The following is a 19,007-nucleotide window of genomic DNA, read 5'->3' as shown; positions in this document are numbered from 1 at the left end:
AAAAAATAATAAAAAAATAAAAAAATTCAAGACAATGAGAAAACATAGTTCACGATGCCAGCCACAAAATTTTTTTTTTCTAATAATTATTTAAATTGAGAGGGATGGGTTTTTTGTGATTTCCAATCTTAAATCAAACGGTGTTAAGGTCAAAGATGTGGAAACTAACGGCGAGGGTCATGTTGAGAGAATTTTTCAAGTACATGGGGGCAAATCGATGCAATTGAGAGTAGAAGGGGGTAAAGTGATATCGAGCCAGAGTACAAGGGACAAATCGATGCAATTAAGAGTAAAATGGGGTAAAGTGATATCAAATCAGAGTACAAGGGGGCAAATCGATACAATTGAGAGTAGAAGGGGGTAAAGTAAATTTTACCCATACTGAATATTAATGTTGTGAAATTTTGTCTTTGTTATTTCTTTTAATTAGAAAAGTATAATTGATTTTTTATTTTTTTTAATTATCATAAAAATTTTATAAATATTTGAAAATATAATAAAAAATAATTAAACATATACTTTAATTTCAGAAATATTGTGCTATTCTTTTTTTTTTTTAACATGTTGCAAATGTTTTCATTATTGTATTTTTTAATCACAGTGGGGGTTCACACTACTTTGCAGGTATTTAATACAATGATCTTAAGCAGCAAGTAGGAGATATAACAGTAATATGCTATTTCTTTTATATGGATGAAAGAATATATATATATATATATACATACACACACAATATGATAATACAAAAAGAAACAAGTATTTACAGTAAAACAATGCTAGCAAAATGCTAACCCTGAGATTTCATCGATCCAAAGAAGAAAGAAACGGAGTTTGAGACACTCGATTTCGTACGACACGATTTTCGTCCGGCCTTGCACTTGCTTCTGTCGAAGCTTGTTGTGGCCTGATCTCAGACAATCTGATTCTCTCATCTGATATTCGATTCTAAACAACATAATACAAACAATAAAGTGAGTTCACCTACGTCCTTTATTTTACTTGAGCTAATAAAAGACTTGAGAAATATTAGTTACCTTGAGTTTAACATCTTGAATTTCCATTTCTAGGGACGCGACCCTGTTCGTAAGCTGCTCGAGTGCTTCTTCGGCTACAGATAGACTTATTTCAGCTGTTGGTCTTGTTATTCCAGCAGCCTGTTATTTTCAGTTCAGAAATATAAGGTAATGAATGACATTTTGCATTTTTTCTTTGTCTTTCGAAAAAAATATTTAGTATGATCAGACAGAAAGCCGATCTCACCTTAAGTACAGTAGTACACAAGCCTAATAACTTCTGAGCTAACTGCAGTCTCTCCTCTTCAGTTTCCTGTTTCATATTAACAAACATGTCCAATTAGAATCTCTCGATGTTTGTGTGTATTGTGTGAGAGTACTTTGTAAGAATATTAATTTGCCATCTAAAACTAACCTTCAAAATCTTGCCCAAGTGTTCCTCCTCGTCAAAATCAATGTAGGGGTTTCTACCATTTGCTGCACGGAATTGAGCTAGCTCTTCCTTAACACGCGAAAGAATAGATTCTGTTTTTCTCAGCTTAACACTGAGGTCCTCGTTCTGACACCTCAATGAATTGTTTTCTTCCTGTGAATTTATTAGGGATATTCGTTTAATACGAAGAAAAACAATTAAATATTCTGCAAATTTCAATAATTTGGAAAATAGTGTCTTGCTTTTATTTTTGCATGATGATGGATCCGCTGTTGAATATTCTGTTGACCAGACAACTTCTTAATCTCAGCTTCGAGTTCGGCCACCCTCTTCTTGTTAATACCATTGTCAATCTGAGAAAATTATAGTAGCACATAAAATTAAGTAACTAATCAAGAAATTTCATTTGTTATGAAAGATTGAAGTGGATACATTAAACCCCGCTTCTACCTTTAACATCCCATTTTCAGTTGCAAGCTGTTGATCTTGCTGTCGCAGTTTTTCCAATGCAACATGTGCAGCCATCGTTTCAGCCTGTTTTCTCTCGATCTCCTCTAGCCATCTAAAACAAAATTTGGGTGAAACTGGTGCAAATTTAGGGACTAGAAAAAATACCAAGATAATGTTAACAGTTCATTACCCTTTCCTCTCTTTAACAAACTCGTTTATTTGAAGCTTCAGATTAACCACTTCTTTCTCCTGGAAAAAACACCACCAAGATGCTATATTCAATATCTCCATATTACTATTACACGTTTGAAGTCAACTTGAAAGAAAAAAAAGGTTTACCTTTTCTTCAGCTTCAACGTTGTGGTGTTGAGCCGCCTCCATTAATGAGTGAAGTTGCTGATTATCCATTAAATTCTAGAATGTCAAAGAAACGGGGAAGTGAGTATGGCGTTCTTGACGGAGACATAATCTATTCAGAATTTATTGTGTTTGGACCAGTTAAATTATTACATAACTGATGATGAACAGCTTGTTTGTTTTTCTATGCTACTTAACTCACCCCATCAGGTTATAAAAAGTTTGGTTAAAATGTGGTGAATTGATTTGCTAACTTACAGCATAGTTCTTCATATTCAGTTTTACACCTAGCAAATCCCGAATCACGTCATGAGTCATGCTTTCAGTCGCAGCCAATCTTGCCTTAAGCATGAATATCTGCAAGAAAAGATAAGGTATTCAGAATTAGAATATTCAGTTTACCGGTTCAAAAAGTCGGGCTGAGATAATTTATATTACATAAGAAATGTACCTCTTTTTGTCTGCTTACAGCAAGAGCCTCAAGTTCTTCTATTCGTTGCCTTCCCTCTTCATCCTTCTCAGATTTAATTTGTTGAACCAAGCCCAACCCAATGCATTTAAAAGGGGATCCTGAGCCTTTCGACTTTGAAGAATTCTTTTCCAACTTGTTCGATGACGAACTTGTGCTATGAGGGGGAGGAACTTCAGATTTGACTTGTTCTACCATGGCTTCCAATGCCTTGAACTGTTATGAGGAATGATATTTAATTAATCAAATATCAATCCAATTCTTTTACTGAAACAACATGTAATGTGATGTTATGAACAATTAGTCCCACCTTTTGCTTGTATTCACTAGCCTGAGCCTCTGCATGCATATTTAGCTCCGATATATGAGCTTTGCATTGGGATATCTGTTGAAAAAAATACGAAAAAGATGCATTCACATGTTTGATCCAAAATTATGATATATGTATAATTAATGATCTAGAAAAGAAAGAATATAACCTCGCCATCTCTGGCAGCAATTTCTTTTTCAAGAAGTTGTACCCGTTGAAGTGCTTCGTCAAGGTTCTTCTCTTTGTCACTTAGACATCTGAATACAAGTAATTCCAGTATTGATCAGATGATTCTACACAGCAGTTTTCTAATAAGACCAAGGCACTTAAAATGCAAAATTTCGGTCAAACCTTTTTATGTCGGAATCATTGCTCTGTAAGTTTTGCATTTGTTCTTTGACGCCAAGAAGCTCCAGCTCAAGTTCCTCCCTCTGCAACCTTTGCCTCTCAGCTTCTCCTTTGACAATGTCAACCTTGTGAAGAGGAAAATGTCATGTCATGTAAATACATAATGTAACAAATAAATGTTTCATATGCAGCAGGCTCTTACAAAAAGGAATACGTACCTTTTGCTCAAGAACGTTTATAGTGCACTCTAGCTCTTCAATGGACCGCTCTAATAGTCTCACTTCTTCTTCCTTTTCCTCAGCTTGGACTTTATGGTGTTCACCTATCTGCCATAAACAAGATAAACATATTAAAGGACCGTTCAGTTAGTGTAGCAGCCAAATATATATGTATATATATTAAGCCACGGTTACCTCTTGAGCTTCGACAGCAATTGCTTCATTTTCTTCCGCAAGAGCTTTTGCCATCTCAAGCTCTTTTGTCAAACTAAGAACTTTATCATCCAGCTCATCCCTCTGACAGGTGACAGTATCCAAGTCGTTCCTCAACGATTCAGTTGTTTTGTTCATTTGGGCAAGAGATTTTTCTATTTCACAAACTTCCATCTCTAAGTTTTCAGTTTTCATCCTCGTCTCCACCATTTCCTTCTCCATTGATTTTTTTGCGTCCAAGGCATCTTTAGCACCAGCTAAAAGTTCAGCATTGTTGTTGGATAGTGAATCTATTATCTCCTGATTTTTTGTAAGATCCATTTCAAGAGCAGATATTTTCGCTATCTTTTCTTCGAGTTGAACTTCAAGCATTCGACCTTCACCAACAGCTTTCTCCAGTTCAAGCGACTTCAATTCAAAATCTTTTTCCAATGCCATTAAAGAAGCTAGCAGCTCTTCTGTTTCATCTTTTTTATCTTTACTGTTTGATGCGGACTCCTGTAGCAATCTCAAATCAAACAATAGCCCCTTAAGAATATCATCTTTTCTTGACAACTCCGTCTGAAGAGAGAGAAATTGAGAATCGAACTTCATAGCAAGATTCTCCATGCATTCCAACTGTTCCAGAAAATTGTACGTCCTTTCCATTTCGTTATTTATCTTCTGATGCATATCATCTACCTCAATAAATTTCTCATTGACTAGATTGAGTAGTTTGCAGCTTACTTTATCCACATTTTGGGCCAAATCAACATTCTCCAAAATTTTCAAGTTCAAAGCACTAAGGTGTTTAGCCTCATTATTCTCATGAACTCTCAGTTCATTTCTCAGAAACGTGTTTTCTTCTATTACAGCGTTGAAATCACACAGCTGGCTCTGCAAATCCTGGATTCTTAACTGCATTTCATCTTTGACAACAGATTGAGAAAGTTTGTGATCTTCTTCTAACTTGGTAATGCAAATCTCCAACACTGAAATGTTCTCTCTTAATCTCTGTTTTTCAATATCGAAAGCAGTCTCTTTATTCTCCAGCTCGAGCAGAAGTACACGATGTTCTTCCTCACAGTTATTCAAATGATGCTGCAGTGTTTCATTATCCTTCTCAAGGCAGCTTATTCTTCCAAGTTCTTCATCTTTTATTTCCACCGCATTTTGCAGCATCTGAATTTGCTGATGAAGCTTAGAGATAAGAGTAGAAGAAGTTTCAAGAGCTGATTCCTTCGTCTTTAAATCTTCTAGTAATTTCTCATTCCCAGATTCCTTGTCAAGCAATATCAACTCACTGGAAGCAGCATCCAAGCTCTTCAATATTATGTCCCTCTTTAAGTTTTCGAGGACTTCATGAGTAATGCTACAAGTTCTCTCTACATCTGCTTTCAGGAGAGACACTTGCTTCAACTCAGTCTCTACCTCTGCTTTCAGGAGAGACGTTTGCTTCAACTCAGTCTCTACATCTGCTTTCAGGAGAGACGTTTGCTTCAACTCAGTCTCTACATCTGATTTCAGGAGAGACGTTTGCTTCAACTCAGTTGACAATATCAGCAACTCAAAATCTTTAGCAGATAATTCTACCAAGAAATTCTCTTCCTGATATTCAAATAGTTCATCTTTCTCCTTCAGTAATCTTTCTTGATCCATAATAGATGCTAACGTGTTTTTGTTACTGAGATCAATCTCCTTCATTAGCATGGCCAATTCAGATCCCATATCATTCGACCTTTGCAGCATCACCTCTTCCTGTAACTGTAGATCCTGTATCTTCTTCTCGAAAGAAGTAAGCTTAAGGGTGACTTCCCCATCTTCATCTACTTTACTTGATATACGTTCAAAACCTCTTTTGATATCTGTCAACAACTTCCCTTTGAGGATTCTACACATTTCAAGCTCTTTTCTTGATTTAACATTGTGGTCCCGAAGTTCAGAAATGATGGAGTTTGACTCACCTAAACCATGGTGAAGAAGACCATTTTCTGCATTCAATCCATTTGCTGTCTCTAAGAGAATTCCCATGTGACAGAGATGCAAAACAGAGACAGCACAGTCCTTGACAATAATCTCCGACCAGACCTCCTCAAGCAATGTCTTGATTGAATCTGTCGATTCATGAAGTTGAGACTTCACACTGAGTAATTCAGATGCTACAAACATCCATTCTTCCGTCGAAGTGGACTGGAGTTCTGAAATAACATTCTCCAGTTCTAACACCATCTTATTCATGATGACAAAATCCGATTCATACTGTTTTTCCAGTTTCCCATAATTCTGATCCTTCAGATCAATCGAGAGTTTCAGGCTTTGGACCTCTTTCATGAGAGTATTTCTCTCAGTGGTCAAGTCATGAGCATTAAGTTTCAGGGCTTCATTTGCTATCATCAACTCATTTATCATTATGTCTGCTTCCTTCACAGTGTCTTGAAACTCCTCAAATTTCTCTACAATACAGGACGCTTCAATGCTTTTCTGTGCAGCAACAACTTTAGCATCATAGACTTCAGCTTCCAGGCACTGCAAAAATGGGATTCCAATGCAGAGTGAAAAGACCATAAGAGAATAATATCAGACATAATGCATGGTACTATAGTGAGTGTTTTTCACATGTTATAGTTAGCTGCTGGTAGGTAGTAGCCGTATCATACAACATGTGACAAAAAGTACAAAATCATGCAAGTTAACTCGCAGAAATAAAAAGTGAGAATAAATCATCCTACCTCCATTTGCTGGAAGCAGGAAGTGGAACATTGATGTACCATTTCCTCCATTTTCCGTATCTTAGCATCCATAGTGTTAACTTTGCCCTCTAATTCACCTCCAAAATTATCTATAGCATCTCGTAAAAGAAGTGTCTGATTCACCATAGACTCAATGTTCTCATGGCTACATCTCTCAGTTGCCAAAATTTCTTCTTTCTCAGAGCACAACTTGACCATCTCAGCTTGCACATCTTTTAAGCTTTTGAGGGCATAATCTATCTCTTTCTTTAGGAGAATAATGGCACCATCTCTCCCCTTCACACTCTCCATTTCACTTTCAGACGCCAAGCAGTTGTCATTAATATTACACGAGCCTAAAGCATTGAGATTCTCCACTGTTCTGGTACCTGTCTGCAACAAGAGTAAATTACTATGTCAAATGTCCAATAAAATCAGTTCGAAGTTTCAGAAGTTAGAGTCTGTGTATATATTCCAACAAGAGAGTAATTAACGTACATACCCATGATTCACATTCCCCGTTGGCAGGAGAACAAATCGACTCTGGAGCGTTATCTTTATGCGGATGACCACTCTGCTTCACGTATTCACTTATGCTTAACTTTAGTGTCGAGACCCCAGAATTCAGCTCCTCGAGTTTTTCCCTGCTTTCCGAAAATTTAGTTTCTTCATTTTCTTCAAGCTTTACCTCAAGAGCTTCCCGGCGTTTTTGCTCTTCGGATAACTTCATAACGAGAGAATGATTCTTTTCGTTTGCTTCATCGATTATCGATGCCTGATTGTGAAGAGTTGCGTCTTTTTGTGTGATAATTTCTTGAAACTCTCCAAGCTTGACATCCTTACCACTTAAAGAAATCTGATAGTCAGAGTTCAACTCCCACAATCTGTTCACAATCACCAAAGCAGCTGTTGCACAAGATGAAGCCATTTTAAGTCGACCCTCTCCATTCCTAATTAAGCTCTGAAGTTCTGCAACAGTAGATGACTTATTATTTAAGTCAGAAGTTAAAAGGAGAATCTCCCTATCCTTCTCACTGCAATCCTGTTGATGCGTCTCAGTCATAACCAAAGCCGCCCCTCTTAAAGACCTCAGCATGCACTCCATGTCATCTCTCCTATCTACTGCATCCTTTAAGCATCGATTGAGCTCTTCGATGACTACTTCTTGCTCAATACTATACTTTTTCATCTTCCCAAAGTGTTCGGAAATCCAACTTAGTTTAGATCCATCAACCTGGTCGGATACATCTTTGAAAGCCTCATGCCCACCAGAGAGAATACCTTCAATTTCACCAGCGATTAGTTCCCATTCTTCCGTCAGTGTTCTTAGCTGCTTTTCTTTGTCCTCTAGCATTTCAGCTAATTTCGCATTATCTGCACTCCTCAAATGCAAATCTTCTTCCATTGTTTTCATTTGACTTTGCAATATTGCCAACAAATCTCTACTCTCCGTCTCTTTCGTCTTACTATCATTGACTTCCTGTTGAAGAACAGAAAGTTCTTCCTGCAAGCAAACAATAACCTCGGCAGTTTCTGCCTCGACCTGCTTGCGCACTTCCTCCGCTTCTTCTTCATGAGATGTTTGAAATGCAAGGTCATTTTGATACCAATTGTTCAATCTCTTAGCTTTTTCAAGAGATTCATGCATCTTCTTCAGCTTTGCTTCTAAAGGAGAGTCCTCACTCTCTAAATTCTTAAGCAACGCAGGATGCTGCTTCAAATGAGAAATTTCAAACTCCTTTTCTTTCAACAGTTCTTCATGGTGAACGTTAGAGTTCTTGAGATCTTCTATTTCATTGATCAATTGAATTTGTTGAGACTCGAGAGCTTCAAAAACCAACTTCACATTTTTTAGCTCTTCCTGGACTTCGTCATATTCTTTAGTTACCGAAGCAACCGTTTCTTTTGACAACTGAAGTTCTCTATTTACAGATTTGGCCATTTCCTCTGCTTCAGCATGGTGTAATCTCTCCTCTTGCAAAATAATTTTAAGAATGTCCAACTCCAGCTGTAAATCCATGATGTTTTCTGCAGATTTCCTAAGATTTCCATATCTTGTTCCTTCTTCATCCCTCTTGGTGGATGCCATTGCCTGATTTCGCAATAAAGGGACTTCCGCAATGGATTCCTGAATGAATCTTAAGTTAGTTAATTACCTATAACATATACATGATCGGAGAATCTATATATAAATAAAACATAAAAAGAAAAAGAAAAAGAAGTTCATCTTCCCGTCAACTCCACCCCAGCCAAATTACTCTTCACCATCTTCACCCTCCCCGCCCCTGCTTCGCCACCCAGCACCAATCACCCCCAAACTATCTAAGTTATTTCATTTACCCTGTTTTTTTTTTCTCAATTCAATTATATGTCAATTAATTGATGATTGGTCAAAAAAAAATTTTTTTTTTTTTGGTAGAATGATTCGGTGATGATTAGCAGAGTGTTTCAGAAGATGACTGGTGGGAAGAAAGTGCACATCCCAGGGCTGAAATGATACACTTCCACAATTCCGCCACCTGCAGTAAAGCTCGGTGGCGGACTGGGCCAAACGGATCCTGGGTCGAATCCGAACCCAAAAACTGCAACCCAGACTGAATCGGACTCCATCGATTCGAATTTTCGTGAGAAGCAACACCATTAATGTGTTGGAGAAGACGACGTGAGAATGCTCCAATTGGGCCACATAATTATTTTTTCCTCGTTTTCATGTGGGAAAGAGAGGAGAACGAAAATTTAAGGAGGTAGAAGATTATAAAGCTACAATTTTATTTTTATCCAATAGCGCATTGACGGTGGTGGTCGGCAAATCAGAGGCGGCAAGCGGCGGAGGGCTAAAGATTGATGAAGAATAGTTTGATTGGGGGTGGCGGTAACGGGAAAAAGCCGACGCCGAAAATGGATGGAAAGTAGTTTGGTTGGGGTGGTGACGCGAAGAAGATGATTTTTTTTTTTTAAATTATTTATTTATATTTACAGAAAAAAAAAAAAAAAAAAAAAAAAAAAAGAAGAAGAAAACAGGTGTAGGAGGAAAATGATCCATTTATCCTACCTCAAATCATGTGCTTCTCACGTGTTGTAACTTCCGGTCATTTTTGGGCAAAAGTAGAAAAATTTGCAACAAATAATGAAGTTCGGGTATGGTTATGCAAATTTTTTTTTTTTGTTTGGGGGGTAAAGTGCAAAAATGACCTAAGTTAAGGGGGGCAAAAATGATAAAATTAATACTAAGATAGTGTACCTTAATGACTTCTGCACTGCAATCATTCTCTTGAGTTGCAGACGAATGTAATTCTTCTAATTCTCTGTGGAAATATTATCATGAAATAAGAAAACAAAAGGTTAGAAAACCACATATGAGACGAGATGACATCGATCGATAAACGAGTCTAAAGTTTCACCTTCGGAGCTTTGCATTTTCTTCAAGACAACTATTTATTTTGGCTTTGCTTTCCTCCAACTCAGAGAGAGTTCTCTTCAACTGCAAAAAACGGATACATATATATTAAAGATCGACGAAAACTCTCAAAGCAATAATGCTCAAAACTTCAGAAATACGACAATCGTACCTCCTCATGGAGCAAATCATTTTCATTATTGGCATTATTAGAAACCTGTGCCAAGATAGAAACATAATTTTAGTGGGAAACTTTCCGATGAATCATTAAAGTAGACGTTCAAAAGAAGTTGCATGACATCCCACCTTTGTATCGAGATGATTAAGATCGTTCGGGTTTCCATCGAGGGAAGAAATAAGCTGCAATCAAAAGAACAAGTTAAGAACCAAAATTAGTAGTGTCGAGACTTTGAAAATTTTGAGAATCACTATACATACCTGATTTCGCAGAGCAGATATTTCAGTCATCAAAATTTCCTTCTCCCCTTCTCCGTACAAGTCTTCGTACCTATAAGTTCCATCAGGAAAAAATTTCCGAATAAAATCAAGCTTCGGGTTAAAAAAGCAAAACGACACAAGACATATTTTTGTGTAGGAAGAAAAATACCGTCGAACTTGCTCTAAAAGCTTGATATTTTCGCGGGCAAAGCGTGTCACTTCGGGATTTTTATGAATGCTTTCTCGCAGGAGCTGAATTTCTTCTGAAAGTATCTTGTTTTCGTTCAGTAAATAATCGTCTGCTGATATTAAACCACCGAGAAGTGACTCCATTCTTTGAATTTTGTCTTCTCTAAACTTCAACATCATCTTTGTGCACCTGGTGTCCTCCTCTCTTTGACTAACCTGACAAGCAATGTGGTTTCAAATTTTATCAGCCTTCGTTCGAGGGAGTTAACATGAAATATGTTCTAAAGAGTAGAGAGGTGTACCAGACGGTTCAACTGATGAATTTCAGCTTCAAGATTCTTAACTGAAGCTTCCGCCATCTGTTCTCTCCGTAAGGCACCAGCAAGGGTGGTTTCCAAGGATTTTAACTGTAATAATGAAATAAATACCAACAAATATGAATTGATCCAAGTAAAAGTTATTACTGATTGACTGGAAGGAGCCGGTACAAATTACTGCGAAAAAGAAAAAAAATAAAGCAGTATGATTTACCTGTTTACAAGACACTCTGAGAACTCCATTAGATTCTTTTCCTAGCATACCGGCTTGGTGTTCCTGTGCAAGTGTACTTTCATTACAATCATCCTCATATCTGTTTCTTGTGTCTACATCAATGGCTGACCCAAACGACAGTGATCGAGGCACTTTTTCACGTTTGAGGGTAGACAGCTCCTCCTGTCCCAACAACCAATTCTAAATTAGGTCCACAGCAATTTTTGCACAGTAAAAAACCATATGAAACTATTTTAACCTTTAACAATTGTATCTCATGTTTCAACGCAATGACATCTCCTGACGAGTCTTCATTTATAACAGCCTGTATCATGAAGAATAGGACCAAACAAGCAGGTAAATAGATAATCCATTAATGAAAACAGACTTGGTTTCACCGAGCATACAAAAACACTTACATTGTTCTGGATCAATTTTCCTCGTTGAGCAAACTTTAGAGTATTTAACGTTTCAGCTGCGGAGCTGTAGATGATGAATTTAGGTTTACATCAAACAAAGCAAAGAGATTTTTTTTTTTAGCATTTACATATATGCTTATGCAGAGTAAAATGAAGAAAAAGGAATTCCAAGACGGTGAAATTATTATTTACCAGATAGATGGGCTGACATTAGCTATTATCATTGTCTTCGAGTTTCCACCCAGAGAGTCCTGTATTTCATTTCATTTTAACTACACCAGAAAATAATTGTAATACTCTTTGTGTTGTATAGAAGATAGAAAATGATAATGAACCTGAAGGAGAAATGTTAATCTTGAATCCCTGTACGGAACATGTCTTGGTTTTCCTTGTGCTAAATCCACTAAGACCATGATTACATGACTGCAAAAAACAAGGATGTAAGGAAAGCTTGCACTAAACAATGTAGCATTTTAGCAGTAACTAAGAGCAATCTTAGTACCCTAGTGTTGACAATGATTTATTGATACTAGCAGCTTCTTTCAGACGTTCACCCTCAGCACCAGAAGACTTTTGCCTGTGGGGTATAACAGCATTACAAAATGATAAAACTATGCAAGATATGTCGATTCTTATATCAGAAAACATTGAGATATATTATTTTTAACACCTTTCAGAACCAGCAAGGTCAACAAGGTTCAGCCTGGCAAAGCGGAAGTTGGTGGCAGAATCCTTTTCCCACCGACTCTCAATTACACATGTAAAAACACTGTGTGAACGACTGCTTTCTCTGTTCATATTAGTGGCAGCAACTCTCCTATTTGAAGATCCCTGAAGCATAATACACCCAAAAACTAATGCACAGTGACATGCTTTAAAGAAATTGAAGGCTGAAGATTATCTGAATCGTAATGGTTACCTGAGTCAAAAGCTGAAGAATGTCTCCCACGGTGTGGACTTCAAATTCTGATAGATTTTCAACGTACACTCCCTTTTTCATATCCTCTCGTAACTTAAGATGGAGACGAAATATGAGAATATATTCTGTTAGTGAGATGATAAAAGGGAGCAATTTGACTTATTTAGAAATCAGACATACCATCAAATTTGTTGATGAAGGATCAAGGAGATCAGTAATTTGCTCGTTATAAATCTCAAGAAAAGAGCATTTGCAGCTGTACTTTAACTGCTCATCTCTTCGGCTTTCCTCTTCCTAAAATAAAATTGTGGTCATGACAATTGCCTGTATAGGAGGTTGATTTCACAAAAGAAAATAAAGGTAGTCGAAAGTTACCGCTCTAATCCTTGCAAACAAGAATTCAAATATGCGAGGCGTCATTCCACGGTGTGGACTAGGCTTGACCTCCAGTTCTTCAATCTCGCCAAGCATTGTGTAAGTCTTCCCACTACCCGTCTATAATTTGAAATCTTAGTATGTAAAACATCCATATTGACGACAAATTCAATGCAATACTTCATCCAGCTCAACCAGACGATATATACATAATACATGGGCTTAAAAGATAAAACTGATCTAGGTAGATATAGGGTAATAGTGAATTCCTACTTAAAGTAGCTGAAAAAAGCTATATAATTGCAAATCCGTTCCCAATAAATTGCAAACAACAGATTTTAAACATTAGATAGCATGGCTCGGGTCTAAAGTTCAAAGAACCATATACCAAAGGAAACCAAAATGCACTTCATTCTAAGGTCACAGAATTTCTGATTCTTCAGAAATATGTAACTTATGCCTTACCTGCCCGTATGCGAACATGCAGCTATTGTATCCAGACAAGCAATTCTCCACCATGGGCAGGCCAACCATCCTAAAAAGTGTCTCCTGCAAATGCAAGAGCATTAGCCACACAATATTTCACAACTCATTTGCAAATCAAACAATTATACTGACCTGATCTATAGCTTCACATGCTACATGATCAAATACAAATCGGGACTCGGGTTGCCCTATCCAGGTGATGCTCTGTGCACTCTCCTGCTTCAAGCATCTACCGAAACCAAAATTGCTCTTCTCCATGTTATTCAGTGGTCGTATGCGAATCAACACCTAAATCAATGAAAAAAAAATTTGCAAATATAAACAACTTAACAGGGAAATTTATCATACATCCACAATTAAGAAAAGTAGCTTACTTGCACATTGTGTTCCATCCAAAAAGACGAGTCTTCCTTGAGTTCAAAATAAGGAACCTCAACAGTATTGACAATAGTGGATGGATTACAAGAACTCGGAATCCCTTTAGACAATGCGGCATAGTTAGCCATCCGAGCACCCATGTTAAGCACAGGCCTCGAGCCACTAGGTAACGAGAACCCCGGATTTGGAGGCCTGCTCACACTTTTAGTTGGTGTGCTTTGTGTTGAGTTACACTCGGAATAACTCACATGAGCCTTGCCCGCTCCCCTAGTGGAACCTGGAGTATTCATATTCGACACTACTCTACCCTCATCCTTCGGCTCGATTAAACTATTAGTGGATGGATTATCACTCTTCTGGGCCCAATTGAACCGATTTCTCGAAATCACCCCTTGTTTTTCTGGGGTGCGAAGGGGCATTGAAGTATCCGAGTGTTTAGCCTTTGGCTTAGTGGGAGTTCTATCAGGTCTATTGGGCTTGTAGCTACTTAATTCCTGATCGGAGACGACTTTCGGGATTCGTGAGGGCTCCTGAATTACATTCAAAGGGGGTCTTGAGGGGTCTGTGCTCATATGATGAGGGTTTGAAGAATCCCTAGGGTTAAGAGGCACATTCTCAACTTCCTCTGCGTCAGTGTTCTTGCCCGAATTTCGGCGCATGAATTTAAAGTCCCTCAACATTCTGCCACACCAACAAAGGAAACAAAAAAAAGTTACCGCTTTATTCAAACAACATACGACAGTTTCTTGTTGAAATTGGGGAAAGGGGAAAGAGAACGACAGTTTTTAAATATCAATAGAAAGTAAAGATTTCAAATTCTGCAGTATCCCCCGGAAAAGGAAAGAGCAGAGATTATTTCAAATAGCCAGAATTTTTTTTTTGATTTTACGAAGAAAATAAGGAAACATTGAGGAATGAATGCCAACCTGACAGCTGAAACGGTGAAAAGAACTCCGACACCACGAAAACCTGAAATTGTTCTGTGCTGATTTCTTAACCTAAATCATTTATTCTAATTTCTTCTTCCACCGATTAAAACACTCTTGAAGATGTTCTCTCTCTCTCTCTCTATCTCTCTCTCTCTATCTCTCTGGTACTGAGTGAGTATCAGCGAGATTTGTGAATTAAAGAAGATGGGTAAAGATGGATGGACGAGATGAAGATCTACGATTTGAAATTGGGGAAGATCGCGGTAGGGATTTTTGAATTTAGTAGGGGTATTTTTGGGAATAAGGGGGAAATTGTAATATAATATTAATTTTAATAAACGGCTATAAGAATTTGAATTTTCGTTGAGCTGTGGACCTCCTGCTGGACTGCTGGCCCCACAGTTAGACACTCATCCACCTTTATTCGCTAGCTATTACAAAATAAAAGAATAAAAAAAATATTTTTTAATTCGTAAATGGAAAATTAATTTGAATGAAACTTTGGCAAAAAAATTGAAATCAGAATTTCGAAAAATAGGATGATAAAAATTGGATTTTTTTTATCGGAATCGGAATGATTCAGAATTTTTCATTTTTTTAGTAACCAATAACATAAATATATAACAACATTGATATTATAAGTATAATTTTAGCAAATAAATTGAAAATTTCAGAAGTAGGTCCGAAAATTGAAATTTGACCATAAAATGAGAAACTATTATGTATTTTCCAATTTCGTTCCAAAAACTTGAAATTTTCAAAAAAAAAAAACAAATCTTTCGGAATTTGAAAAGAAAACCATTCATTCAAAATCAAAAAATTTCAAATTGTATTTGACGAGATTCAACGGATCAAAAAAATCTCACCCGCGTACACGAGTAAAGTAATAGGCATGGTGATTGGCTGCTTGAGAGAGTAAAGAATTCGGCAAATAGTATTTGTACGCAAATGTCTAGAGTTCAAATATTGCTCATTTCCTACTTATATATCAAAATTATTTTTGTAAAGTAAATATTAACTTTAGGGAGATAATTATAATTTTCATATAATCTTCTTTTTTTTTTTTTATAATAAGATCAAATTGTAGGGGTGGTAGTGTAACATAATTAATTGACCTTTTTTTCTCTATTTCCAATATAAAATGCCCTGTTTATAATTGTGTAAGTGTAACCAATGATTTTGGAGGACGGCCATAAATAAATTATTTTCAAGCATATAAACAATAATTTATGTTCTCCTGCAATGATTAAATCATAATCATAATAAATGAATTTATTATAATGAGCAATTTTAATATTTAAATAAATAAATAAGTAAAATCTTGCTTTCTTCTTCGTTGAGAATAGACACCAAACAGTGTTGATTTTCTGTACGACTGAAAATTGTAATTAATTAAATTAGAATATGCTTTTTATCCCTTCAAACCCATCGAAACACTTCAACTTAGATTATTTTTTATAAAATCAAATATATTATTATTAATATTAATTTATTATTATATTCCAACTGGATCAAGAAAATGGATAAGGGTTCTTCTTGATGACGTTAATCATTAGCAACAACAAACAATATATTAAATGACAATTAATTGTCACATTCAAATTCTGAAATAACATAGTCAATATATCTTGAAATATATATACATACAAAATCCAGTTGTCTCAGTGAAAAAAATCTCAATGATTTGCAGTTGATCAGATATTTATTTTTGTGTCTGCTTACTTGGAATAAAAATAAATAAATAAAAAGGCCTTTTAATTTTGTATCTGTTTGTCTCTTGGGAGTTCAAAAAGGCATTTCAAATTATTTTCATAAGTTATCCATTCATTCATGTGACTGGAAACTATATATACTCATAAATGAATCACTTTTCATGGAGGGAAAGAAGAAATTAAGTGGGAATTTATATATTTTTATATATCAATTTATATTACAAAGAAAAAGAAAAAATGATGATTATTCAGAGGTTGGAAATGTGCTTTGGATTACTGAAGTTGGCTATGGAGTTTGTTATGGTGTTCTTTGATGCTGTTGGCTGTGTTGTTAATCAGAGCCATTCTCTCCTTTCTGCTAACCCTAGTTACGTTGTTAATGTTCCGTATATCGGTCTTTTTCCTTGATTTTTTTTTTCCGTCTCGGCCGGGGGAGTTTTTCATTGTACAGTTCGGAATTTGTGCTATTTTTTCGTGTTTTTCATTTCAAGAATCAATATATATATATATATATATATACACACACATATTGTATATATTCATATTACAAAGTTTTGTTAGTGAGGGGTTTTGCTGTAATTTCTTTTAAAGAACTATTGTGGTCCTTGATGAGATATTTTGTATATATATATGTTCATGTGTTGGCTGTCAATGGGTCACTTAATTTAATTAGTTGATTGGAGTAATATTTTTGTTTTGTGTGGGGGCACAATTTATAGAAGTGAAAGTGTTTGCGAGTGTCGTTTAAAGTTTTCGACATGTGTATTTGTCGTTTTGGATCAGTGCACGTGTACTGATAAAATTAATAAATATGTATGAATTCTAGAAGAAGAAAGAAAATGTGTTAAATAACTGAAATATCCTTCTCATTAATTGTTTTACCATTGATTATATTTTTCAACTAATTAAGAATATTAAAAGCAAACTTGAGAAAATACGAAAAAATATACATATCATTGGAATTTTAAACTCACAAGTAATTTGAAACAAAAAAAAAATCTCTGCAAAACAAGAGATAATTTGTGTATGGAGGGAATAATATCAATTGAATTATTAACTTCGAATATATATATATATATATATATATATATATATATAATGACTAAAATACCGTTTGGAAGGGTAATTTAGTCATATTACATATAATTTCTTAAATTCAATACATATGTAATTTAGTCATTAGTTTATATTTTGGATCAATTTTGAAGTGGTTAAATGTTAGTTGCAATGGAGTTAATTCATACCTCCTCGGTGAACTTAACCGAAGATTCGATCTCAAAACATGCATTATACATCCACCGTAAGAGTTACCGATAATCGCGATCTTTAATATATATGATATACCTAATTGGGCCAGCCCAATTAGCCTACTATTTCTCTACGTACTGGGCCACAAGTCCGATCTAGAAGAATGCTATTACGAAAGCCCAATTACCGTCAAATAAGGTTTGGCCCAACAAATTAGCCACAGCCCAATCGACAAGGTATAAATAACAAGAAAATTCATTTACTAAAGGTACGCCCTATTTTTTGAGTAATACGATAATTTGTATTCTCTCGACGATTTCCACAATCCGCACGTCTGACTTGAGCGTCGGAGGGGTTTCCGCCGGATCAACCCCCGGCCTAGTTCACGTGTTTTCTGTTCGTAGGATCCCAGAGTAAATTAAAGTTCTCAGGATTATCTAGCTCGTGAGCACGTGACCTACTTTGCTCTCCCAACTTCTACACACTAGGTGATTTATTTTTTACGTCATCATAATGGCGCCGTCTGTGGGAAGGCATACAAGATCACGTAGCGAGCATGATGTCCCTGAGTCATCTACTCGGAGAGAACGTGCCAATGCTAACAACCTTCCACCTCGTGGAGGCTCTGGCTTGCCACTTCCTCCTCGTAATCAAGATCCACCTCATGAGATGCAGATAAATCCCCCGCAGGATCCACCACTCCCCACTCCTCGAACGGTTCAAATAACCGAAGAAGCCCTCCAATACATGATTGCAGAAGTTTCAACTCGAGCTGCCACTGAAGCAATAGCACAGTACATCGCCACAACGGGAGTCAACGCTCCATTTGCATCTCCACCCGTGGCACAACAACCTCCACCGCCACCAGATAACACATCCACCTCAGACCCTAGGTCTCGAATGCAACAATCTACTCATCGCCATAATGCACGAACTAGGCGACGAGTCTCACGTTCACCTTCAAGAGGCAACGCATATCGCCAACGAGTACATCCACACAATGTTGGAGATGATGAAATTAACTGTCGGGTATCTCGCTCAAATCACCTTCCCCACATAGGTAATCCTATTGGTGGAAGGGCAATACCTCCAATAAGGCGCAGTCCCTTCACTGTCGCAATAATCAATGAGATACTACCCCAACGGGTAAAGATCTCGAGTCTACCGCAGTTCGATGGAACTAGTGACCCACAGGAGCATCTTGAAAAGTTCTACGCCATGGCAGATCTATATGGCCCAACTGATGCGGCGATGTGCAAGATGTTTCGCACAACGCTCTCCGACCGAGCATTGAGCTGGTTCAACTCCTTGCCCACCGGGTCAATTGAAGCTCTCTCCCAACTAACGGATCGCTTCACTCACCATTTCGCTATCAACAAAGAGTACGCTAAGACTCCCGCGTACCTCTTCACTATCGCCCAGAGAGAGGGTGAAACCCTCCGCAACTACATTCAACGATTTGTAGAG

General features: G+C 36.8%; 1 protein-coding gene across 1 annotated transcript; it reads right to left on the bottom strand.

The window, feature by feature from the left end:
- Positions 1-663: 663 nt before the first annotated feature.
- Positions 664-14,872, bottom strand: POK2 (phragmoplast orienting kinesin 2). The gene is made up of 38 exons (XM_012981526.2): positions 14,578-14,872; positions 13,648-14,332; positions 13,406-13,561; positions 13,253-13,336; positions 12,788-12,907; positions 12,593-12,706; positions 12,413-12,505; positions 12,164-12,324; positions 11,996-12,070; positions 11,829-11,916; positions 11,686-11,744; positions 11,494-11,557; positions 11,334-11,399; positions 11,075-11,257; positions 10,846-10,950; positions 10,524-10,759; positions 10,355-10,424; positions 10,223-10,276; positions 10,089-10,133; positions 9,921-10,000; positions 9,761-9,824; positions 7,022-8,647; positions 6,520-6,912; positions 3,794-6,316; positions 3,599-3,706; positions 3,384-3,505; positions 3,202-3,289; positions 3,033-3,107; positions 2,705-2,938; positions 2,512-2,610; positions 2,236-2,310; positions 2,087-2,145; positions 1,897-2,008; positions 1,689-1,799; positions 1,429-1,599; positions 1,261-1,326; positions 1,035-1,154; positions 664-945 (listed from the first exon to the last, which is right to left on the bottom strand). The coding sequence occupies exons 2-38, from the start codon at positions 14,329-14,331 to the stop codon at positions 802-804; spliced, it is 8,727 nt and encodes a 2,908-aa protein (XP_012836980.2). The 5' UTR covers position 14,332; positions 14,578-14,872; the 3' UTR covers positions 664-801.
- Positions 14,873-19,007: the final 4,135 nt, after the last annotated feature.

Source organism: Erythranthe guttata, chromosome 2 (genome assembly GCF_056151865.1).
Source record: "Erythranthe guttata isolate IM_541 chromosome 2, IM_541, whole genome shotgun sequence".
Classification (NCBI taxonomy): domain Eukaryota; kingdom Viridiplantae; phylum Streptophyta; class Magnoliopsida; order Lamiales; family Phrymaceae; genus Erythranthe; species Erythranthe guttata.
This window is presented reverse-complemented; position numbering and strand designations above follow the sequence as displayed.

Coding starts and splice junctions, on each gene's coding strand:
- POK2 (XM_012981526.2), bottom strand. CDS start 14,331: ATGTTGAGGGACTTTAAATTCATGCGCCGAAATTCGGGCAAGAACACT. Junction 12,707..12,787: donor TGTTTGCAAGGATTAGAGCG/GTAACTTTCGAC, acceptor ATTTTATTTTAG/GAAGAGGAAAGCCGAAGAGA. Junction 6,317..6,519: donor CCTGCTTCCAGCAAATGGAG/GTAGGATGATTT, acceptor CCATTTTTGCAG/TGCCTGGAAGCTGAAGTCTA.